At 35.1% G+C, this 25,821-nt stretch overlaps 1 protein-coding gene across 1 annotated transcript in view; it reads left to right on the top strand.

Moving 5' to 3' along the window:
- The window catches only part of PIGK (phosphatidylinositol glycan anchor biosynthesis class K), a 121,905-nt gene that overhangs the window by 93,151 nt on the left and 2,933 nt on the right, over positions 1 to 25,821 (top strand). The window contains exon 10 of the mRNA XM_050805126.1: positions 1,888 to 1,972. Within this exon, the coding sequence (XP_050661083.1) occupies positions 1,888 to 1,972 (85 nt within the window). The remainder of the gene's footprint in view (positions 1 to 1,887; positions 1,973 to 25,821) is intronic.

Raw genomic sequence — 25,821 nt, 5'->3', positions numbered from 1 at the left:
GTGATACTCAAGATTACTTGTGAATTGCATTTGGAAAAAGTGCTGCAGTTATTAAGAAACATTTCAGACATATCCTTGGTTGATAAATATTTTGCTGAAAGATTTAGATGTGAACTGTCATGGTATCTGCAGCTCACTTTTAAATGATCCTGCAAAAATAATATAAAAAATATAGAAATGTGTTTGGAATTTTTCATAACAGCTACATGGCATTATAAAAAGTTATTCAAAACAAATTGCCGGATTTCAAATATTTTTGTATACCCAAAGAATATCTTTTATATTGACTAAGAGACATTTTATGAGAAAAAAAAAATGTATTTCATCTTATACATTGTTATTATAGATTTTTGGAATAACCAATGAAGAGTGACTTTGTCATATTTCTTTTATACTCTTAAAATTAATGTCGGTGATTTAATTTTTATTTTTTCAGAAGATATTTATTAAAACTGCTGGTGCCTTAACAGGAATCAAGGCATGGAACCAAAGTGCATAAGTGGTCACTGTCTTTTTCCCACTGCTGACCACAGTAGAAAAGAAACAAACAAAAATACATCATTTGCACTTAAGAATGTCCTCGATAAGGAAGGAAAAATACTGAGTTGTTCGCTTTTTTATTCTTGAGTTGTGTTTATGCATTCTTATTAATATAAGTCCCTTTTTGGTTATATGATTTGCAAAGAGTTTCTCCCATTCTGTAGACTGTTTTTACATTCTTAATTGTGTCCTTTGAAACAAAAAAGTCTTAAAATTTGATGATGTCTATAGAGTTTGTCTGTTTTTTCTTTTGTTGCTATGTGCGTGTATGTGTGTGTTTGCGTGTTTTGTGGGGGTTTTTTTGTTGGTTTGTTTTTTGAGACAGACTCTTGCTCTGTCTCCCAGGCTGGAGTGCAGTGGCGTGATCTCGGCTCACTGCAACCTCCATCTCCCGGGTTCAAGCAGTTCTCCTGCCTCAGCCTCCCAAGCAGCTGGGACTACAGGTGTGTACCACCACGCCTGGCTAATTTTTGTATTTTTAGTAGAGACGAGGTTTCACCATGTTGGCCAGGCTGGTCTTAAACTCTTGACCTCAAGTGATCCACCCCCCTCGGCCTCCCAAAGTGTTGGGATTACAGCTGTTAGCCACCGCACCCAGCCTGTATGTGTTTTTATACATAAAGTGAATAAACTTTTAAAAGATACACTGTGAAATGCTTTAAAGCAAGTTGTGTGTGTGTGTGTGTGTGTGTGTGTGTGTGTGTGTTTTCTTTTGGTCAATGAGTATTTACTTTAGTTTATTTTTTAATTGAGGTAAAAATACCTAATGCTAATAGGTATTAGTTTGCTAGGGTTGCCATACCAAAGTACCAGAGACTGGATGGCTTAAACAACATAAATGTATTTCCTCACAGTCTGGAGGCTAGATGATGTCAGCAGGATTGATTTCTCCTAAGGTCTCTCTCCCGGAGGTGCAAGGCCCAGTGGGATTTGGCCAGTAAAATATAACTAAAACAGTAGACTGTTAAGTAGAGAAAGGGTTGCTGGAGATGAGGCTTGAGTTTGGTTGGAGCCAGGTTTTGAATACCTTTAAGGGCTATGAAAGAAACACCCTCTTTTGAACAGAGTGTACTGAAATATTTTTGTCTCAGAAAATGACAGGATCTGAGAACATTAAGTGATGTTAGCTAATTTTATTGCATAGTTACTTAACGTAGTCTGAATACCTTTATAGTCATTTAAAATTTTTCAGTGGTAGTGTTTCAAAGATTGTTGATAAATACCGATTATTTCAAAAACTTAAATATATGCATTTTACTATATTTCATATTTGACATATTTAAATATTTGCCATATTTCAAAATAGTATTTGCCTTAGCTTTGTGTTTTTAAATTCTCTTTTTCCAGCTATAAGGAAGACCAGATGGATGAGGAACTAATGGAACCTCTGAAATATGCTGAACAACTTCCTGTAGCTCAGATAATACACCAGGTTTGCGTTTCATTTTATTCTTTTGAAAGAAACAAGATTTTTAATCTCTGAAAAGTAATTGCTTTTGTTAGGGTTTTCAGAATCAATGTGTTGTAGCTGAAAGGCATTCTGGGCTGTCTATCCCTATTTAGACTACCCCTATTACAGTTGAAAGTCCCATTCGAAGCACAATATTAAAAGGCTACTTGCTGTTTAACACCAGAATTCTTACTTACATAAAATATAGGATAAAATAAGGATTATCTTTTGTGCATTATTTGACTACGAAATTTAATTTCAGAAAACTTTCATTTTGACCCATTGTGTCTAGTACTTAGTGACAAGGAAAAAGAGCTGCAAAAATATCATTGAGTGTAATTTTTTGGAGTCACTAAAAAGAGAAAACAGTCTTGCCCTACATCCTTTACCCCGCCCCATTGTCAACCCTTGTGAAGTGTAATTCTGCATGTCATGTGGGCAATTTGTTCATTTCCAATTATAATGATTTCATCATCCTTTCTACATAACTATAATTGTTGAGAAGGCAGTGTTTTAAGTATGTAAGCTTAGACTTTGTACTATAATTTGACAGTATATAACCTCTGCCCTGCTGGGCCAGAATCTAATAATTTTAAATGGTCTGTTGACTAGAGTTATAGCCTTTAGACCTAGCAGAATTTTCAGAACTTTACATATTACAGTAAATATTAAAAGCCCTTAAATGGCAGACTTTCTCAGAATTGTTATGAATGTTGATTGTTATTGTGAGTTTTTCCATATGCCTTTTTCTGTCAAAATAATTTTTATTTAGCTGATATGTATTGATTAGAAGTGCCAGTTTGGACTTTATTGAAACAAACAGAGGCTTTTACTTTAAAATGTTGGCTATATATATTTTTCATTGACATTAAAATTTAGTATTGCAACTCTGTGAGAAATTACAAAAAATGATCAGAAATTTGCTCCTTTGGGAAGCTCGTCTGTGCTTGGTAATCAGATCCAGTTTATATGTCAGGAATTCCCCAGTGTTGTCAGAGCTTAAATGACCTAACAGTCTGCAAATGTCACATTTAAAATTCTGTCTTCATGCCTGACTCTCAGCATAAATGAATTAAACAGCAGAGCAGGCAGCAAGTCAATATGTTCTTAACAGTAAGAGTGAGCAATGAAACAGTTTGTGGTTTGCTCAGAATAGGTAAATAGAATCTGCCCAGAACAGTTCACCTAGAATAAAATCTGAAAGAGGAAACAAGAATTAACCTTTAAGATGGTTGACCAGATGAAATGTCAGTAATATTTTTATAGCATGAATGAACCAATAAACTACCTGGTTTATGTAACAGCTGCATTTTGCTATTATACACTGTGTGAATTCCAAGATAAAGAATTTTTGACCCTGGTGAAAATTTTAGATTGTGATTTTTTTGGCAGTACAAGAGACTGTGTTAATTTTAACACTGAATTACAAACATTATATTAAAGTTCAGTAGCACTTGATTCTACTTAATACCTATCTTTAAGAAATTTTACATGATAGGAATTTATGTATTTTATTTTTATTGAATAAAATGAATCCTGTTCTCAATAAAAGAGTAGTCAGGACAGGTCATTGTTAATAGCAGACTCTTCATTTATTCCTTTTGTTATTTCCCTTTTTTGACAGTACTACAACTTAAGTACTGTTACCATTAGCCGGTCCAACTGGTCTTTTAGAAACGTATGAGTTATGTTGTCAGAAATTAACTGATAAGTCCATTATTTAAAAGCAAATTTTCGCTGGGCACATGGTAGCTCATGCCTATAATCCCAGCCCCTTGGAAGGCCAGGGTGGGTGGATCACTTGAGCCCAGGAGTTCAAGACCAGCCTGGGTGACATAACAAAACCCTATGTCTACAAGAAATACAGAAAATTAGCCGGGCTTGGTGGTGCGTGCCTATAGTCTCACCTACTTGGGAGGCTTAGGTGGGAAAATCTCCTGGGCCTGGGATCCAGATTGAGGCTGCAGTGGGCTGAGATTGTGGCACTGCACTCCAGTCTGGGTGACAGAGTGGGACCATCTCGATAAATGAATGAATGCTTGCAACTTTTTTCCTAAGAGAATAGTAATACATGTGATAATTAGGTTCAGCTAGTTTCACAAAAGCTTTTTGATCTATATCTGAGTTATAGCATTATTGTAGTGCATAATCTCCCCCATAACTATTTTCATGAGAAATAATCTTATACTTTACCTGTACCTGTTTTGGAGCACATGTCATTTCTATTTAAAATAGAATTACTTATTTTTATGTCTTATATATCCTATTTTATCATCTTTCTGGACAGTCTCAGTTTCTTGATATTTCTTTTAGCATCTTGCCTTGTACTACATATACATATCTCTAAATGGATAGATAACATATTTTTAATGGTACCCTGAAAGCCAGGACCACCTCTTTTCCCTACTACCCAGGCACCAGAAGCCAAGGACTCTCACTAGTAGCACAACTTAGAAGCTGCAGGAGAGATGGAAGCTTTCAAAGCAGGGACAGAGGCTGAAACAAGGAGAAATAAGAAATAGAAGAGAGAGGAATGAGTATCAGTCATTTGAGTAATTCATTTCTTGTGTGTGATATTTAAACTGCTTTTTACAATCAGGAGATAGGATTCTCACTACTACCATTTTATACTGTCAAATTATTTACCATTTTTCTAGCCATCCTCAAAAATATGATTGTATACCTAGGAAACCCAGGAGACTCAAGTTATGAACAATAAAATTAATAAGAGAATGTGATGAGATAGCCAAATAAAATTGGCTTCTTAAATAAAATTGATAGCTTCTCTGTATTTGCAGTAAACACACAGAAATGAAAATGGGAAAATTTGTCTGTCACAGCAGTGAAGAGAACTATAAAATAATTACAATTAGATTTAACAAGTAAACCATAGACCTGTATAATAAGAATCATAGAAATGTACTGTTTCAGAAACAGAAAGACATACCAAATAAACAATATGATGAAAGTGTAAGTGTAAATTCTGCCAATTTAGCAATTCTAATTAGAATAGAAACAAGTGTTTCTTTTTTAATGTTAGGAAAAAATGACCACATGATTTATGTGGAAGAACAAATGTCCAAGAATAACCAAAGACAGTATGTAAGAGAGGCACTTGTTTTACTGGATATCAGAATATTAGCCTAAAGCATCTGTAATCAGATAAATATTATATGGACAAAGGAATAGACAAGAGGATCAGTGGAACACATGGAGGAGTGAATTTCAAACTTTATGGATTCTAATTCATGATAAGAAATATTTCATATACATAATGACTTTTGATGTGTATGTTTGTGTATGTTAAAAGAAATAAAAGGTTTTATCACACACGTATCCTTATTACGTATGATATACTCTATTTTCGTATTCTATTTTATATTTTTTTAAATGCTAAAGCCTACTAAACTGATGTTGTAAGCAACAGGTAGTCCTGACCTGTGGCTTGAAACACACCAGAATCCTAGAGAATCCAGAAAATTTTTTTATTATATTTGATAATTTAATATATGATAAATATATTTTTATTTCAGTAGAAAAGCAGGTAAGCCTCTATTTCATACTATATGCAATGTAAATTTTTTTCATAAAGACAATGTAAAATAAAAATTAAAAATCTTATAAGAACATATAGGCAACCGCTTGTATAATCTGGAAGTAGAGAAGAACTTCTTAATGAACCCTGAAACTCTGAAGATATATTTAGCTCCACAAAAATGGAATATTTTATATGACACAGGTTCCACAAAGTTAAAAGACAAATGTTACAATCAAGACAAATATGTTTACAAAGAAGACAACAGAAAATTCCTTAATATCTGTAATATTCAAAGGACTCTTGGATGTTTATAAAAGGCAAGCAAAACTCAGTAGAAAAAAGATTTAAAAAATTGATGAAAATCTATTTAGAAATAAATGACATGGCCAATGAATGAGAATAGGGAACTTCAAACTCAGTGAGGAAGTACACATTACAAATTCAGTGAAATTATTTAGTGCTCATCAAACTGGCAAAATTAAAACAATACTTTGATAAACAGTTTGACATTTCCTCAAAAGGTTAAACACAGAGTTACCATATGACCCAATATTCCAACCTAGTTATATACCCAAGAGAAATAAAATCATGCAGCTACACAAAAACTTATATAGATATTCATTGCAGCATTATTTTTAATAGCCAAAAAGTAGAAATAACACAAATGTTCAACTGATAAATAGATAAATCATATATAGCATATCTATACAGTAGAGTATTATTCAGCAATAAAAGGAAAGAAAGTACAGATACATGCTAAAACGTGAGTGAAACTTGAAAACATATGTTAAATGAAAGAAGCCAGTCACACACAAGAAAACATATTATATGGTTCCATTTATATAAAATGTCAAGAATAGCTAAATCTAGAAAACAGATAAATGTGTGCCTAGGTCTGAGACATGGTGAGGTGATGGGGACTGACTAATGATACGGGGTTTCTTTTTTGGAGTGATGAAAATGTCCTAACTTGGTGGTGATCATTGCATGACTCTGCGAAAATTCTAAGACCACTGAATTACACATTTTAAGAGGGTAAATTTTATGGTATGTGATTGGATCTCAATAAAGATATTTTAAAAATCAAAATCACCCATTTCTGTCAGAGATGCTAGGAAAAAGGTACTTGTGTACATTGTTGTTAGAAATATGGATTATTCCTACCTCTTGAGATGACCAACTGACAACATCTCTTCACATATAATACACAGACGGTCCCTGACTTAGAATGGTTTGAGTTAGGATTTTTCAACTTTACTATGGTGCAAAACTGTCACAAGTTTAATGTCATATATAGTATTCAGTAAATTGCATGAGACATTATTATAAAATAGGGTTTGTGTTAGATTATTTTGCCCAACTGTAGGCTAATGTGTGTGTTCTGAACATGTTTAAGGTAGGCTAGGTTAAGCTATGATGTTTGGTAGATTAGGTGTATTAAATGCATTCTCAACTTTATGATATTTTTAATTTATGATGGGTTTATCAGGACTTACAGGAGTATCTGTATACATACTCTTCAACACAGTCGTTCCACTCATGAGAATCTAGCTTGTACTTCTAATATATAAGGAAAAGTACTGCTGTATAAGAATCTGAGTACAGTAATATTTATAGTAGCGTTAATGTGGCCACAACAAACTGGAAACAATGTGAATGCCCCTCAGCGTAGTTGATATAGTGTGTATGATTTTTCAGTAGAAAAAAATATCTACTTTTTAAAAATTTTTTTGAGGCAGGGTCTCTGTCGCCCAGGCTGGAGTGTGGTGGCATAATCATGGCTCACTGAAGCCTCAACCTCCCGGGATCAAGTGATCCTCCCGGGCTCAAGTGATCCTCCCACCTCAGCCTCCTAAGTAGCTAGGACTACAGGTGCATCCTATCACACCCATCTAATTTTTTTTTATTTTTGGTAGAGATGGAGTTTTGCCATGTTGCTGAGGCTGGTCTTGAACTCCTGGGTTCAAGTGATGTAAAAATGTAAAATGTCTATACATTGAAATGAAAAGGCAGACCAGCCTGGGCAACAGAGTGAGACCCCATCTCTACAAAAAAACATAAACTAACCAGGCATGGTGATGGGCACCTGTAATCGTAGCTACTCAGGAGGATGAGGCAGGAGGTTACCCTGAGCCCAGGAGTTCAAGGTTACAGTGAGCTGTGATCACGCCACTGTACTCCAGCCTGGGCAACAGAGTGAGATCCTATCTCAAAAAGAAAGAAAAGGCAGATATCAAAGTGGAAAAATATTTTCCTCGTGGAATTAACATCTTTGTATTATAAAGAACTCTTACAGAATGGCAAGAAAAAAACTGAACAGTCTAATGAACTTACGTAAAGAACTCACACAGACATGCCTCAAAAGTTGAAATAGTAGAGGATAATAAACTGATAAAACATGTTGATGTTCATTAATGATGTTAGAATTGTTTATTTTTATCAGAAAGTTTCATATTTTTTTTTTAACTTCAAGCAAATATATGAAAAGTAGTAATACTCAGTGATGCCTGAGGCAGTAATACTACTGGAGGGGTGTATAAATAGGCATAAATTGAGGACACTGTGGTAATTGGTACCAACATTTGCGAGTATGTTTATAAACTAGGTAAGCATGACAGGTTGAAGACATTTCTATGCTTTACCCTCTGACATTTAGCAGAGTGGAAAAGCTCAGCCGTAACTTCCATCACGCTGGAGTCCTGTAAGAACTAGGCGGTTTATACTGCAGAACCCTGGGAAGATAGGTACCAGGCACCTCAGAGGTTGGGTCCAAAAAGAAACACCCTCTTGTCTTCCTCCCAAGTGTCTTCTTCCTGTTTAGCTTTCAGAACACTGGAATTTAGGCTTATATTTTATTAGCAGAAGATTGAGGAATTCCTCCCGGAAGATACCAGTCAAACCAGAAAGCAGTGGAGTGGTGTCTTCAAAATTATGTGAGAAAATAATTTCCAACTTAAGGTTCTGTTCATTTCCAAATTATGGTGTAAGTATCATAAAATAGGAAAGACATTCCAAGTCTCAATAGATAATTTTTCTTATTCATCCTTTGTGAAGAAGCTACTTGAGATATGATCCATTAAATGAAAGAGCAAACCAAAAATCCTGAGGGAAAATCATCCAAGGCACAAGAGATTGTGCCATCATGGTGAGATGCTAGTGAAATTCCCGTTTATGGTGAAGTGCGTTCTGAGGTGACAATTGTGTAGAAGTTTGAAGAGTAAAGAGTACAAATTGGAGCAAGACAATGAAGGACTCCAAGATGGGTGTCTGCAGTCGGTGGAATGGTGACAAATTATCTAATGTGTCTGACCATGTTAAAAGAAGTTTTAAAGTTGAGTAGATTTAGTTAGAGTGACATAGAAAATTAAGTGAACAGTGTAATGAAGCAACTATTAGTTTCAGTGGTAAAAGTTATGTTAATACAAGAAAAGATATATTATCAATATTTTATGTCTCAAAAGTTACATAGTTATAACTATGAAACAATTATTTAATGAAAATGTGTGATGGTAAGTATGATGACTCGACTGTAAATATGATTACTCGACTGTAATCATATTTATATGAAAGCATCAGAGGCATGGTGTGAACTCAGTAAACTAAGTACTGAATTTAAACCTCCCAGGAGTCTCTCTGTTCTTGGTCCTGATGATTATTATTTCTATTTGTGACACTAAATTTATCTTTACTATCTCAGCTTCTTATATTAAGCAAGCGCGCACGCACGCACACACACACATTTAAACAGCTTGATTAGAAACCTTTTGGTAGATGCTTGCCTGGGGTTTAAGATGTGTGAGAGATTCAATTCTGGGGGTCACCATTATGAGTCAATTTTATCTTCATAAATTTAGGTCCCTCCACTAAGGCAGAGGCTCCATGTAAACAAAGCCATAAACCCGTGTACGCTTTAAAAAACTTTAACTTAATCAAATGTTATGTATCAGTGAATACCTTATCTTTGTGGAGAAATATCTGTTGTTTTCCCCACTGTGTTCTTAACTATCTTCTAGGCTTTCTCTGGTTCCCCCTATTTCAGTTATAAGGCCTCCTACAAATCCTTTAATATTTTGACAAGATTAGTAGATTGCAAGATTTCTATTTTTAATGGCCCTCTGCACACTGCACATGATGGTGGTACAGTATCACCTTACTATTCTCTTTTTTTAAGATAAGCTGCACAAAAGATTAGAGCTATGTATCCATTACAGATTTAGTTTCTTAGAGAGAAGTACTGGGGTCTCCTGCCAGGCTCTTGCTTAAAACATAGATTATCTTGCAGAGTCTTGTTTCATCTGTTCTTTGTTACTCCTTTTTAGTCCTAGAGATCATTTTTTCCAATGTAACCAGTTCGTACAGTATCCTGGTGTGTCCATTGTTGCTCTGTGGGAGTATTCTAGGTATTTGGATGAGACAGTTCTTTCACTGTGCAGGACTGATCTGTGCATCGCGGGATGTTTGGCATCCCTTGTCCTTCTAACTACTGGTTGCCAGTAGCACTGCTTAGTCATTGTGATGCTAAAAAAAAAAAAAAAAAAAAAAAAAAAAAGACCACACCTTTTCTGAACTCTTCCCCACCTTTGGAACATAGTACCACCTCAGGTTGAGGACCAATACAGGTAATTTGAATTATTTGCAGTCTCTGCCCACAGACAAACATTTTATTTGTATAATTAGCATCTTACTCTTGTAATTGAGATATTTCAAAATATGTATAGTTGAGAATCTCTTTTCACTTTTCTGCATTTTGAAATGTTGTCCCAGGCTGTGTAATTCTAGCTCCTTACATTATGTGACATGGATTGCAGTAATTTTTCAATTCTTCTGTTTTTGTTTGTCATTACTCTTCATGTTGTTCCACTGTTGCAATTTTGGCATTTTAGTGTTTTTCCGTTACAGTAATACCTACTCCATTACAGCTAAACTTTACTAAAGGTTGACTGAAATGTCTATCAAGTAGAAATCTCTGCCACCTTCTTTTAAAAAATGTGCCTATTGAATTATCAATATCTGGAAACTCATCAAAAGGATGCTGAATCCCTAGCACTCTGTCTGCCTCAGGACTGACTTATATTGCTTTAAAATCATGTAGAGCTTTCCCTAACCATAGCAACTTTAAAATTGATGTCTAGTGAAAAATAATACATTTTTCATTTATTTTTATTCAAGTGATGAGGCAAGTAATGAAAACTAAACTTTTTGAAGGTCATGGACTAATCTCTTAATATCAGATATGTTTTTAAATTAATATAAATTAACATCAACTTTCATATTATAACTTACTACAGCCACTTCCAAAAATGTCACTTCTCAAGGGATAAATGCAAGGGTAAAGCCGTTTGAGAATGACAATCAACATTTTAATAATTATCATCAACTTTAAGTTTGAAAATGTTTGGTCCACCTACAAATTTGTCATTACATCCCTTTTCTGATATGTGAAATTTCTATGATGGAAATGGAAATTGTGTCACTAGTGGTAAGTATTCCCAAGCAGAAACAGATACCTGTTTTCACCAAATTTATAAAGATTTTTAAACTGAGAATAGTTGAGGAAGCATCTGTTTCTTTTCGTTTTTGTTGTACAACTGTAAATAGGTGCAAAACATATTTTACAATTGATAATGATAATGATCATCCGAAAATAACTAGTACCGTTGATGAAATTGTTCCCATTTTATACATGAATTAACTGAGGTTCAGAATAGTTTAAATAATTTGCCTAAGGTCTTCCATCTCATAAGTGGGATAGCCAGAATTTGATTCTAGGTCTGTTTGACTCCAAAATTTATCTTCTTAACTACTGTGGTATACTTCCTCCTTATGAGCATTTTTTCATGAAGGCTTTGTCTCCAGAAAATTTTGATGAAGGAGATATCAACAGGTGTAATTCATGTTCTGATTAATTGAAAATGTATTTTGGAAGAATAAGTATCAACAGATTTAGTTCAGAATTCTTCAGCAAATGAGTATCATTTATTTAGATACTGGCCTAAAGAGAGTTACCTTCTCAATTCTGTTTGCAGTTGCTTTCTTCACCCCAGCTGCACTTGACTTCCCAAAGAGGGTTTAAGACACGTAGAGATATGAAGAGATGTGGGTTCAAAAAATGATAGGGGAGAGTGCTAAAGATTAGCTTTGCTTATTTAAAATTTTACCTATGGATGGCTCACTTGAAAAGAGAAAGTTTCTGCTATGTGGTCACCTATTCTGAGGTTCCATGTAGTTTAAATGGTACAGTGCCCTTCAGAATTTAATAGGCATTTGTGAACTATCTGGATAATCTAGCCACCATTCATAACATGATTTTCAATAAAATCATTTTTAATTTCCAAAAAACTGATGATAAGGAGAATGTTTAGAATATAACTCATTCACTGGTTGAAGATTGCCTGTACTGTTTTTTTAATCTCTTCCCCACTACTGTGGGCAGCTCATAGTGGAATGTCCAAAGTGGTGAGAAAAGTGAGTGTCAAAGAGCCTTGATAAGCATTAACTTATGAGTGGACCTTGAATGCTTGAGAATTAGCTACATACAGCTAAAACAATTAGTAATTAAAAACAACTAGACAGATACACATCTTCACAAGTCAAAGTAATTCAGAGTTCATCACATTTAGAACACAAACGTCCCTAATGAATATTAGACATTTGACCCTTTGTATTGCATTGAATATTAAGATACTTGGTAGTAATTAACTTTACTCCCTTTCTATTACATCTTCATCAACTTAGTTACTAACAAAGAGGCTTTCAAAAAAGTTTTTGGTGCTTCTTCACAAATAATATATAATAAATTTTTCTTTTTCTTTAAAAATTTGTTTATAAATATTAAAGACATTAAATATGCTTTATAATAGATTTTGACTTTAATAAGACATGATAGAAGCATAATGACTATTCTAAATTGAGTTTTGATCCTTTAAAATTCATTGTAATTTTATAAATGTGCTAAATATGAAGAATGTCTTCTTTTCCTGTTGTCCGTTATGCCAAAATGTATCACATAGCATCTGATATATTATTAGGTTTTCTAACTGTATTTGTTTTAAGGATGAAGTGTAAACCATAGTATTAGGGGCATATGAATGGTTTGCTGGAGGATTGTTGGTTTTTAATAAATACTGACTTTCTAGAAGTTGAGGTAAGCAGTACTGTAAGTGAGAAAATGGGCCATTTTCAGCTCCAGGAAATGGAAAAGTGGGTTCGCTAGCTATATATTTGTACCTGCTTTTAAGGTAGAGAAACTATACAAGGAAAAAATGGTGCATTATACAGTGAAGAAAATAAATGAAATTACTCATGCCCAACGCATTCTGTTTTTCTAGTGGGATGGTTTTGACTTACAATGTAATAAGGTAAGTTAACATCTTAGTTAAAGGAAAGAAAAAGATAGACATATAATAACAAATTGATAAAAGAAAACAGGAAAATACATTGTTACTTTTATCAATTTGTTATTATATGCCTATCTTAACATCACTGAAATCCAGGGATCCACCAAAAACATTACCAGAAGTCTCACTGGAAAAAAAGAAATTAAAGCCCTGGGGGATCTCTTCTCATATAGATACAGAAACTGACTGGATAGAGACAAATTAAAACACAGTTCCCTTCAGCCTCATGCTATATTCTTGGCAGTAGTTTAGATACTGACTTGCAACTGATCGAAATAATGTAACTAGGAGTTACCTAATCTGCCATCTAAGTTGACCTGAAATCATCTTAATGTGCTTCCTGATAAGAGTTAAGATTATCATTCACTTTAAAACTGGTATATGCATGTCAGAAAAGTCACATTTTATATTAGAGGAATCAATATCTTTAGTTGTAGATTTTTAACATTCAGGGTTAACTTTCATTTTGTCATACCAGTCATGTTTGGTGGGTAACTTGTGTATTATTATGTCAGTTATCTCAGATTATAATTTCTGATCATTCTTAAACACATATTTTCCTTTAAAAGACTGTTTTACTTCAATCTACATTCATATATATTTATCAGTGCCTAATCAGTGTATTTAATTATTTGATTTTGTGTATCTTTTTTATTTACCAGTTCTATATCCAAGGCTATTAATACTTAGTGAAGACAGAATAGTATCCATGTTACCTAGTTTTGATTAATTAAGGTGTTTCTAGTTTAAAATATGCCAATAGATATCTTAGTCTTGTGAAATAATGTCTAAAGAGTAGTGTTATTCAATCTGTTACATTGCCTGAGAGAGATGTATAAATTATATATTGATATGTAGATGCTAGTTAAACATTTTCCTCATGCTAAATAGCTGTATCTAGAATAACTAAAATTATCAAGTAATTATTATAATAAACTATAAACATTAGCATGCTGTCTTCAACTAGTATATAGAAGCAGAAAAGGACTGTTTCAGGGTATTGTCATTGATTAAACCACATAGAGGGCCTTTATCCATGGGAAAGATCATTATAAGTAGAGTACGGGAAAAGTAATTATGAGATTCACTTTTGTTGTACAAATATGTTAAACATTTGTATGACTGCCATGACTAAAAGTGATTACTTTTGTTAAAAATACTTTTTCAAACTTTAGATAATTTATTTTATAAGGAAATGTTATGATCTTTTTTAATACAAGCAAATAGTGTTCCAAAAAATTAATTTGACTGAAATTAACTATTTTATCCCAAGAGTGATTTCATTTAAGCACAGTGGGAGGCTTAATGATTTGTTCTTCAGCCTATGTATCTCAGAAGGAGGATGCCAGTCCTCCTTTTACACTTGAAAGAATGTGATGATTCTCTTGAGAGATCCATATTAAAGAAGTTAAAGAAATTCTGCCTAAAAACAAGGAGTTGGAATTTACCTTTTAAGTAGGAAAGTAACAAAATCCTGTTACAATAATTTTAAAACTTTTCCCATTAACTGTTTGCCCGTTTAGGAATATCTGTATAACTGGAAACAAGCATTATTCATTTTTGGTGTGTTGGTGGTTTTCTTTTGATATCACGTAAAATATAGTTTTAATGTACTTTTTGGATTTTTAACGTGGTACATTTTCCCTGTACTTCAAGATTCAGATTTTTAGTTTTTTCTTTCAGCACTTTAAAGGTGTCTTTCTATTGTTTTCTGCCCTCCATGGTTTCTGACAGCCGACCTTCAGTCATTCTTATTTTTGTTTCTCCGTAGCAAGGAACTACAAACTTTTTCTTAAAGTGTCAAATAGTAAATATTTTAGGCTTGTCGGTCACAATGGTGTTTGTTACAGCTACTCAATTTTTGGTATAGTGTGAAAGTCCCAATAGATAATGTGTAAATGAAAGGGTATGACTGTGTTCCATTGAAACTTTAGTAATGAAAACAGATGTCCAGCGTGTGTATTGTAGTTTACTGAACCCTGCTCTGTAAGAACAAATCCCTTTTCCTCTGACTGTTTTAAAGATATTCTCTGTCATTGCCAGTATTTTGATTATGCTATCCCTTTGTGTGGTTTTCTCTGTGTTTCTTCTGCTTGGTGTTGAGCTTTAGGGATCTGATAGTTTCTAGTTTTCATGAAATTTGGAAAAATTTCAGCTATTATTGATAGAGGCAGGAGATAGAGAAATTCTGGGCAGACAGGGATGGGTGCCCAGTGAAACCCCACCTTCAGGCCAAAAAAAGCAAACAGCCTGAAACCCATGGCCCAAGGTTTGCCTACTCTCTCCCAGTTGGTTCTTTCTGAATAATGCCCTTTTACCAATCAAATGTTGCCTTTTCCAAAACTACCTACGGCCTGCCCCACCCCCATCCTCTGCTTATAAAGATCCCAGACTCAGTTGATAAGGAGGGAGATGGCTGGACTTCGAGGGATACGACTGAACTTCAGGAAGAGATAACCTGACTTTAGGGAAGGTGACGTGCGCTTTCTGTCCCCTCTCCAGCTCCCTTCTCCGCTGAGAGCCGTTTTCATTGCTCAGTAAAATTCTCCACCTCACCATCCTTCAGTTGTCTACACGACCTCATTCTTCTTGGACACCAGACAAGAGCTCAGGACCCACCAAGCGTGGGTACCTAGAAAGGCTCTGACACCAGCCTTTTACCCTTGCTGGTAGAGGGCAGTCGCCCCGTTGCTCCATGCACTGAGGCAAGGGGCCAGCTGAGCTGCTAACACACCACTGTCTACAGAGGGAGAACTAAGAGAACACTATAACACCCACTCTGGGGCTTCAGGGTCATGGGCACCCTCACCTGGGTGCTACTGTGGGCCTTGCATGGAGCTTTCTCCTGCCAGTGCCCGGAATGGCCAGTCAGATCCCACACTTGCTCGCTCACATGCTCCCTCCCACAAGGGGTTGAGCATGGTGGCCGAGTAAACAGGGTGCCTCTGTTGCGAGTCTGGTGAAGGGGCGAGAAAATCCTGTGTCATTATTTGTTTTAGATATTTTTCTCCCTTCCTACTTGGGACTCCAATTAGGCAAATGTTACCCGGCTTGATATTTGCCATAGCTTTTTTAGGCTCTGTTTATTTTTTTCCCTGCCCTTTCTCTTCTGTGCTTCATTTTGAATAATTTCTATTGCTATTTTATTTGTTCTCTGATGTTTCTTTTCCAGTGTATTATCTGCTGTTAATTCCATCCAATGTATTTTTCATTTCATATGAAATGAAATTTCGTATTTTTTTATCTCAAGATCTTATATGGGTCTTATTTAAATATTCCTCATATGTTCATGTTTTTTTTTACATTTGATTTAAAATATCTGCTTTCAGATCCCTGTCCATTGAAATCATCATCTTTTTCATTTTTTATTTATGAGTCTTTTTCTAGTAATTGTTTTTCCTCCTGGCTGTATGTCATATATCTCTTCTTTGCATGCCTGGATTTTTAAGTTGGATGCTAGATATTTTTAGTTTTTTTGTTGCTATTAGCTGCTGGACTTTAGATTTTTGCTTTATTTATATAGTGAATGATGAATTTTGTTTGAGGGTAAGTTTGATCACTTTAAGAATTGCTTTTAAGTTGTTACCGACAGATCCAGAGCAGTCTTTTTTTTTTTTTTTTTTTTTTTTTTTAAGATAGCCCCACTATCCTGATTTAGCCTCACTATAAGCTGTGACCTGATGCTTTTGTATCTTACAAGGTCTGTCCATTTCTTTAAGTGTGTACATGAACAATTCCCAACTCTGAAGGAGCTTTGGGAATTGTTTGGCCTTTTGATATTTTTTCCCTTCTACCAGCTATAGGTAGTTTCTTGTCATGCATGCATAGATTAGAACTCTGCCAAAAATGCAAGTATATTCCTCTGCAGATCTCTGGAGCTCCTGCATGTATTTCTTTCTGTGCAGCTCCCTCCTCTTCTATCCTGCAAATTCTAACCACCTAAACCTCCCTGAATTCTAATTTGTGTCTCTTCCACTCAGCAAGACTGCCAGGCTGTGTTTGGGTCTCTTTCCTTGTGCTGTAGTTTGGAAACTGCCTACAGGCAATGAGCATGGGGCAATTAAAGGACTCATTTGTTTCCTTTTTCTCAGGGATCAGAAAACTGGTACAAATTGTCCAATGTCTGAAAACCATTGTTTATTACCTTTTGTCTGACGTTCTAATTGTTCAAGATGGGCAGATAATTCCTTAGCATTTAATCCGTCATAGGTGGAAGCATAACTCTGATTACCCCTAAACAGACACTGATAGACACTGTTGATAAATGAAGCTTTATTATTTATTTGAGGGGACTGTGGGTTATTTTTCTTGGTTAAGAACTAAAAAATATATTCATTTACTTTGAACTTCAAATTATTTTACATTTTTTGAGTAGAAAAGAAAATCTTTATTGTCCCATAAATTACTTACCAATTATAAAGAGTAAAAATAGTAATTTTATTGTATTATAACTTGAAGGATGCCACCATAGCCAACATCACCAATAATGGAACAAACTGATCATAATGTGATACAATTAGGACTCAGTATTACTTACAAAGTATTTCTGATAAACAAACAAAATGCATAACCTGAATCTAATTATGAGAAAACATCAGAAAGATCCAAATTGAAGGGCATTTACACAAACACCTGGACTTTACTTTGGTTTCTTGCTTCCTTCCCTCTTTCACCCTCAATGTTGAATCCTAGGATGAGAGTTACTTTCTCCAAAGTAAATTAAAGGTAGAATGTCATTGCCATCTGACCCTTATTTTATATACTAAAGAAGACTAGGATGGTATAAAACAAACAAACAAAAAAGTTTCTTTGTATAAGAAAGAGCTCTTGGACATTTGAATGTAAAAGCTATATTGTCATTGCTCTTGTTCTCCCTATTCTGCCTCCCTCTACCACACTGAAGAACATTTGTGATACTATTGGGCTCACCTAAATAATCCAGTATAATATCACTATTTTAAGGTCAGTGGACTTGCAAATTTAATTTCATCCATAATCTTCAGTTTTAAAGCATGCCACTCACAATATTGGAGGATGTTGCCTCTAGAAATATAACAGAATCCAAAAAATTAGGAGTGGTTACTAGGAAACTAAGCCTGGATGCCTCTTCAGTGGATGCCTCTCCTGTGGAGATGCTTGGATTTCATTAATTGCACAATGAAGTAATACATTGAAATGAGATCCACTGAATGGAATACCACAACAGGTCTTGCTGCCAACTTTGAATGTTTTCACCAACTGTAGTTACTTTGCCCAATTGGAAAGTCTTTTAACCTCCTCCATTGGAATTCTATTTTTTACATGATTTTAAAAGAATTTTTTTGTGTGTGCTTGAGATGGATTCTCTGTCGCCAGGCTGGAGTGCAGTGGCACCATCTCAGCTCACTGCAGCCTCCGCCTCCTGGGTTCAAGTGATTCTCCTGACTCACCCTCCCGAGTAGCTGGGACTACAGGTGTGCGCCACCATGCCCAGCTAATTTTTGTATTTTTAGTAGAGATGGGGTTTACCATGTTGACCGGGATGGTCTCGATCTCTTGACCTCGTGATTCACCCGCCTTGGCGTCCCAAAGTGCTGGGATTGCAGGTGTGAGCCACCGCACCTGGCCAAAAGAATATTTTTTAACTTATGACTTCTCACTATGGAATCCTAAAGTAGATTATACAAGTGATCACTACAATTCTTAATTTTTCCTTAAATCCTAAAACCAAGAACATTAATGAATTGGCATTAAATAGATGATGTTTATATTTGAATATTTTATATTTCTTCTCTTCAAGAGGAAAATAATATATAACTAAGACAAATTGGCCTGTTGTATCCAGAGCTTGTGAGGGCCTGATCAGGTTCAAAAATACGTATCACTAACAGATCAAAATGTAGTAGACTGACACCCATATATTAACATTTAATTTAATCCATCATTAATCCGTCGTGTGAGATAATAAACCAAATATCACCAGTGCCGTGAAAAGAAGAAATTAATTCTTACTGGGGTATGAGAATAGACTTAATCTGGAGGTGAAATTTGAGGTAGGTCTTAGAGAATAATAAATAGGTATGGAAGACTAGGAAGAATTCAGCTATTTTTCTTTACTTCTATTTTTTTTAAAACATAATGTCATAACTGTGTTATTCCACCCAAGGAACTCTGCCAACAATGCAAGTAGATTCCTTGAATACTTTTTTAGTATCAGATGTAATAAATAGTTTCATGTCTTGTTCATGTATTGTTTATTCATCCAGGTTTGGCAGATTTGTTTGTGAATTAGTTTTATTGGTGTATAACAAACTTAGTGATTTAAAACCATTATTATCTCGCACTTTCCATGAGTGGAGTCCAGGCATAGCTTAGCTAGTTCCTCTGCTCAGGGTCTCACAAAGTTTTAATCAAGGTGTCAACCAGGACTGTCATCTTATTTGAGGCTGAGGGTTCTCTTCCAAGCCTACTAATTAAAATAATTCAGTTCTTTGTGTTTGGACTGAGGGTGTCAGTCAGTTGTAAAGGCTGTCTGCCATTCCGTGTCTGTACTGCACTGTACAACCTGGCCGCTTGATTCAGGGAGGCCAACAGGAGAGCATCTTGGCTACTTCGAATATATCTGTCTTTCCAACTTCAGTCTCTGATACCTAGACCTCCTTTTAAAGGGCTCATCTGATTATTTCAGTGCCTTATTTCCCACCTCTCTCCTTATGCTCTGGATAATCTCCTTTTTTATTAACTGAGAATCAACTGATTAGGGACCTTAATTATATCCTCAGAATTCCTCATATGCCATATAATTCAGCCTAATCATAGGAGTGATAGTCCATCATATTCACAGGTGTTGTCCAGACTCAAAGGACGGGTATTATATAGGGCATGTATCCCAGGTTGAGGGTATCTTAGAAGCTGTCTTACATTCTGCCTACCAGTTTGACTTATACTATTAATATAATTTGAAAAATACAAATTATATTTTATATAAAGGATATAGACTGGAAATATTAATAAACTACCACTAATAGTTGAACACAGCTATTTTCCGAAATAATTATAACTATAACCTTAGTAGATTGTTTTATACTTTCTTTCCTTAAAATACAATTTAACTGAACTGATATGCTCATTATACTTTAAGAATCTCATTGAAACCTTGGAAATTTTCCATTTGCTTCCCAATAAGTGTGTACAGTTTTCAAAATCCTAAGTTTTTTTTCTTTTTACATAATTTTAATACTTAGATCTGTGCTCTCTTAACTATTTTGAAAGTTATGTGGTAATGTTCTCCTAGCAACATGGAGGGGGAAACAAAATACTATTTGCAATTGGAAGTACAGTGTTGCTTAGCTACCTCTCTTTTAAATTTGAAATATTAGGCGTTTCAATAAGAGGGTAGCCCTTAAGCTTTTAAGTGTTTGCTTATAACATATTGCCATGTTTTATGTACGCTTTTTACCTTTGTATTGTAACTTATTGTGAAAGTTTAAAAAAAGAGGAGTGCATTTAATGGCAGTCACTAGAGTAACTACATAAAATCAGTCATTTTTTTAAGAAGCTCTAATGGACACAAATGAAATTACACGATATACTTTAATATGAACTTACCTCAAATGCAACTATACTGCCAAATGCAATAATTATACCAATTTTGTCACTTGATTTTAAGTAAAATTATTATAAAATGTCTAAAAGGTTACATATAGTTGTTTTAAAAATAGCAGTGTTGTCATATGGCAACAGTATCATTAAACACATACTGAAAAGGCACTTTATTACATTATGTTGCTGTTATGCTATTCAGAAAAACATCGTATTTCAGATTCAATTTGCATCATTTCCATTTTATTAATTTAGTATAAGCATCTCCAAATCATTAAAATTATTTGAAAATATTTTTATTGATTAATATGTGGATGTACAATGTTTCCTGTATTATATGACTATAGATTCCTTCGTGTTATTTATTATGTAGCCACTGAGAAGAAAGCCTATGTGCAAAACCTTTGTGAGCATTTCTGATTTCCTTAATATAGATCCTAGAAGTGTTACAAATCCTAGGAATTGGAATAAATGAATTTTAAAGACCTCTAAACATGTTAACGGGTTATTTTCCAGAAAAGTTGACTGTCCTTATTAACATTTACTAGTATAATTGTAAGAAGAGGAGGAAATAATATATTGTGTTTATGATGAAGAAAAATGATTTTTTTCAAGTGTTAGCCATTTGTAATTTTGTGAAAATATTTCCCTGTTCCATTTATTGATATACCCTTGTGTCTTACTGATTTGGGGGAGACCCTCATGTATTGGATTTATCCCCTTTTCTGTCATAGTTTCCATTTATGTGCCTATTAATTTGGTTTCTATATATTTTGAAATACAGATCTTTCAAAAAACTCTTCTAAAAATCCCTTTACAACCAGGCGTGGTAGTTCACCCCGGTAATCCTAATACTTTTGGAGGCCAAGGTGGATGGAGGATTGCTTGAGCTCAGGAGTTTGAGACCAGCCAGGTCAACATGGCGAAACCCTGTCTCTGCCAAAAATACAAAAATTAGCCAGGCATGGTGGCACACACCTGTAGTCCCAGCTACTTGGGGGCGCTGAGGCTGGCGGATCACTTGAACCTGGGAGGTTGAGGAGTCTGCAGTGAGCTGAGATCATGCCACTGCACACCAGCCTGTGTGACAAAAACCCTGTCTCAAAAAAAAAAAAAAAAATTCCTCCACCTTCTCTTTATTTTCACTCATTGCTTTTAGGCTTACTAATACCTTTATCATACAGATGCTCCTACATTTTATCTTTTTTTTTTTTTTCTCTATTTTTATATTTAATTCTGAACCATGTAAAGTGTGTTTTTGTTTACAGTGTTGGGTTAGGAACAAAACTGATTTTGTTTCCAAATGCTAATCCATTGTTACAGCGCCAGTAGGACTACTATTCCCTTTCCCACTGATTTGTGATAGCCCTTTTATAATATACTAAATCCTGGGATACTGGACTGATTGCTAGTTTCTATTCTGCTTTATTCATCTTTCTACTTTTGCATCAGAATCACATTATTGTTTAGCGTTTTTTTTTTTTTTTTTTTTTTTTTTTTTTTTTTTAATATTTCTGACTGTTTACCCCTCTCTGTAGTGTAGTGTAGAGTGTTTACCTTACATCTCATGTTATGGGTATTCATGGTTATTTTGTTTTTTATTGTTATTGTGAGTGAAATTTTTTTCTATGTTCTGACTCATATTTGCTGACATACTTGAAAGATATTTTTTAAAAATATTTATATGAAATCTGAGCCCTTTATTCTCAATAATTGTAAGAATTGATTTTATGGAGCTTTTTGATATCTAATGATAATATCTATGAGTAATGAACATTTACTTTCCCTTCCTGCATGTTATGCCTGGATTGGCTAGAAATTCCAGAGTAATGTTAACTAATAATGTTAACAGTGGGTGTTCTTATCACAGGAAAGTTAAAATCACGATTAAGGAAAAACTGTGGTCATCTTTCAGTTAAAACCCAAATCATAGTTGAAAACAAATCATCCTTAATTTTCTAGATTACAGTAACTGCCTTGCACATTTATCATGGAAAAAGGTACATAAAGATCTTGGGTAGTGTGCATTTCCCAGCACGGGGGTAATATGTGATTACCTCTAATAGGTAACTTTAAAAAGAAGAGGAACCAAACTTCAGATCTAGACTTCAGTTGGAAGAAGGCTAAAAGGAAGCTAGATGAGTTAGTTTCTAGATTCCCCTGTGTCACCGTCTTTCCTTGAAAGCAATTCCTGGCATGGTGGCAGTTGGAGTTTCTTTCTTTCCAGGAAAACTATAAAGGAGAGCTAGAGGAGAGTAGCACTGCATCTCCACTAAACTGAGGGCTTGATTTGCTGCCTGTCATGCTGTTCTTATGCCATTGTTAGAAAAACCTAAAGCTATAAGTATGGAGATGGGAACTTTTTCTATTTTGTTATGGTGATAAAGGATCAGGGTTTTTCTTTTCTTCACATTAATTGTCACCACTGTGGATGTATTTCATAACTTTTGATGTATTATGAACCACTCCAAACTTAGTAATTTAAAACATCAGTCATTTATTTAGCTCACAATGCTGCAGGCTGGCAATTTAGTATGAGTTTAGTTGGGCAGTTCTGTTCTCAGGCTCCATGGTGAGTCTGTGGTGTGGTCAACTCTGGATTAGTTAGATGGTTTTGCCCTTATAGTTGGCCGGTTATTAGCTGGAGGGAAGCTCAGCTCTTCTGTAGCTGATGTTTCATCCTCTAGAAGCTTAGGCTTTTTTCCTGGTGGTGGAAGAGGTCTGAGAGAGAGCAGAAGCAAGCCAAGACTCTTGAGGCTAACTCGGAGTTGGGACACTGTTACTTGTTTTGCATTTTGTTGGCCAAAAGAAGTCGTAAGACCTGCTGATTCAAAGGGTAGGGATATAGATTCTACCTCTTGATGACAGCTTCTATAAAGTCACATTGCAGAGGGTATGAACACATCCAAGTATGAATAATTAGGGCCATGTTTGCCATCAATCTAACATACAATTGGATGAATGAAGGACTTGAAGATGTGCTTAGAATACCATGTTCCTTGTAAATGTGGATTTTAATTTTGCTGTTACAAAATTATGTCATCCAGCTCCCTTTATTTCAGCTTGTTGTCTTTCTGTCGTGTATTCTTTTTCTCTTTATATTGTTCTTTCATTTTTGGTTGGTTGTGAATCTTTATTCAAATCTATGCCAGACAAAAATTGTCTAAAATTAATTTGTGGTTCATTATTAAATTTTTCTCAGAGAGATCTTCTCTGCATGCATCTTCAGGTTATAATTTATTTCTCATGTTTGGGAGTATTTTTCCTCATAGAGCCTACCTCGGTTTTTCCTTTTTATTTGGACACTGTTGGTATTTGCCAACAGAGTGTGTGGATGGTTTTCACTATCCACTTAGGTTTAGATGCCTTCTCAAATCTGTATCTGAGGAATAGGTTGTTATATGGTTCCAAGTGACCGTTACTTAGACCAGTCTAAATGTGGCTTTGCTGAATTAAACTAGGATCATCTGCTACCCAGCCACTTAAGCTTGTTTTTGGGGGCACTTAAAAAACGTTAAAGTATATGGAAAAAAACATATTTTTAAAACGTGTACTACTAACAGGGTTTTCCCTGCATTTTCTGGTCTCTGCAGAGCTTTTCCTGTGATACTAAGCCTTCCAAGAAGCAGTGAACCATTGTCACTGCCCCTCTATCCTTTTGTCATATTGTTTGCTGGGAATTATATTTAAATGGACATATAAAGAGGTGTGCCACTGGGAACTGGGAATGAGTTACACAACTCTGGCTGCCTCATAAAGCCATCTTTCTACTGCATAAACACTGTGTCTGTTAAACAGCAGGAGGAAAAAGGGAGTGAGCTAAAGTCCTTTACTCAGCTGGCAGAAGTATTGTGTTTCACAGAGCAAAGCAAGCCTTTGCATGGTATCTACCAAACAGAAAACTGAGACTACCATTAATTTGTTTCTAGTGCTGGTTTCTGGGACTTTCAGATAGTGAAACTGTTAGAGATTTCTCATCAGAGGTTAACTGAATTTTGGTAGGATGTGCTGTTGTCTTTTTCTGTGCCTTTGTATGGATTGTTGTGAGAAGGTGGGAGAGACTGCACTAGGGGATTCTATTCAGATACCATCTTAAGCTGAGTCTAAAGTGCATTTAGTTCATAATGCATTTTCCATTTTTATTAATCAAAAAAAGGTATTGAATAAACATTAAAAAAACATAGCAACTGTAAGGAGCAGTTTTGAAAGGCCAAGATTTGCTGCTTTTGGTAGCTGATGCAGTGTTATCATGTGAATAAGTTTACCGTTCCATTATAATTTTGGAGAAATTACATATAATTCTTAGTCCTCCATTATTACTTTTAAAGTTTGCTGTTGGAGAAATAGCACTTTGATTTTCTCTTTGTTCCTACCCTGGCCATCAGTGGTCTAGATGTGAAACACATACCTGTCAAGGAGGTTGAAAGACCAGAATGAAGTGCCTCCCGAATTCTCCAAGCCAGCCTGTGGAATAATGGGTCAAAACAGCTGCCAGGGCTAGTTGTTGAATCTTTGGAAAAATGATACTTTCAAAGATGCTATTTTTCCCGTAGTTGTCTTATCTCTGGCAACTGTTTCTGGCTGCTAAGTTTCAGATCTAATAGTAAAATTACAACCTCAAGAAATCCATCTCACTGGAAAGTCACTGGAGTTATTACAGCTGCAGAATTAAAACCAAAATTGACAAATGGGATCTAATTAAACTAAAGAGCTTCTGCACAGCAAAAGAAACTACCATCAGAGTGAACAGGCAACCTACAGAATGGGGGAAAATTTTTGCAGTCTACTCATCTGACAAAGGGCTAATATGCAGAACCTATAAAGAACTCAAACAAATTTACAAGAAAAAAACAAACAACCCCATCAAAAAGTGGGCAAGGGATATGAACAGACATTTCTCAAAAGAAGACATGCATACAGCCAACAGACACATGAAAAAATGCTTGTCATCTCTGGCCATCAGAGAAATGCAAATCAGAACCACAATGAGATACCATCTCACACCAGTTAGAATGGCAATCATTAAAAAGTCAGGAAACAACAGGTGCTGGAGAGGATGTGGAGAAATAGGAACACTTTTACACTGTTGGTGGGACTGTAAACTATTTCAACCATTATGGAAAACAGTATGGCGATTCCTCAAGGATCTAGAAGTACCATATGACCCAGCCATCCCATTACTGGGTATATACCCAAAGGATTATAAATCATGCTACTATAAAGACACATGCACACGTATGTTCATTGCGGCACTACTCACAATAGCAAAGACTTGGAATCAACCCAAATGTCCATCAGTGACAGACTGGATTAAG

Source organism: Macaca thibetana, chromosome 1 (assembly GCF_024542745.1).
Source record: "Macaca thibetana thibetana isolate TM-01 chromosome 1, ASM2454274v1, whole genome shotgun sequence".
NCBI classification, from domain to species: Eukaryota; Metazoa; Chordata; class Mammalia; order Primates; family Cercopithecidae; genus Macaca; species Macaca thibetana.
This window is presented reverse-complemented; position numbering and strand designations above follow the sequence as displayed.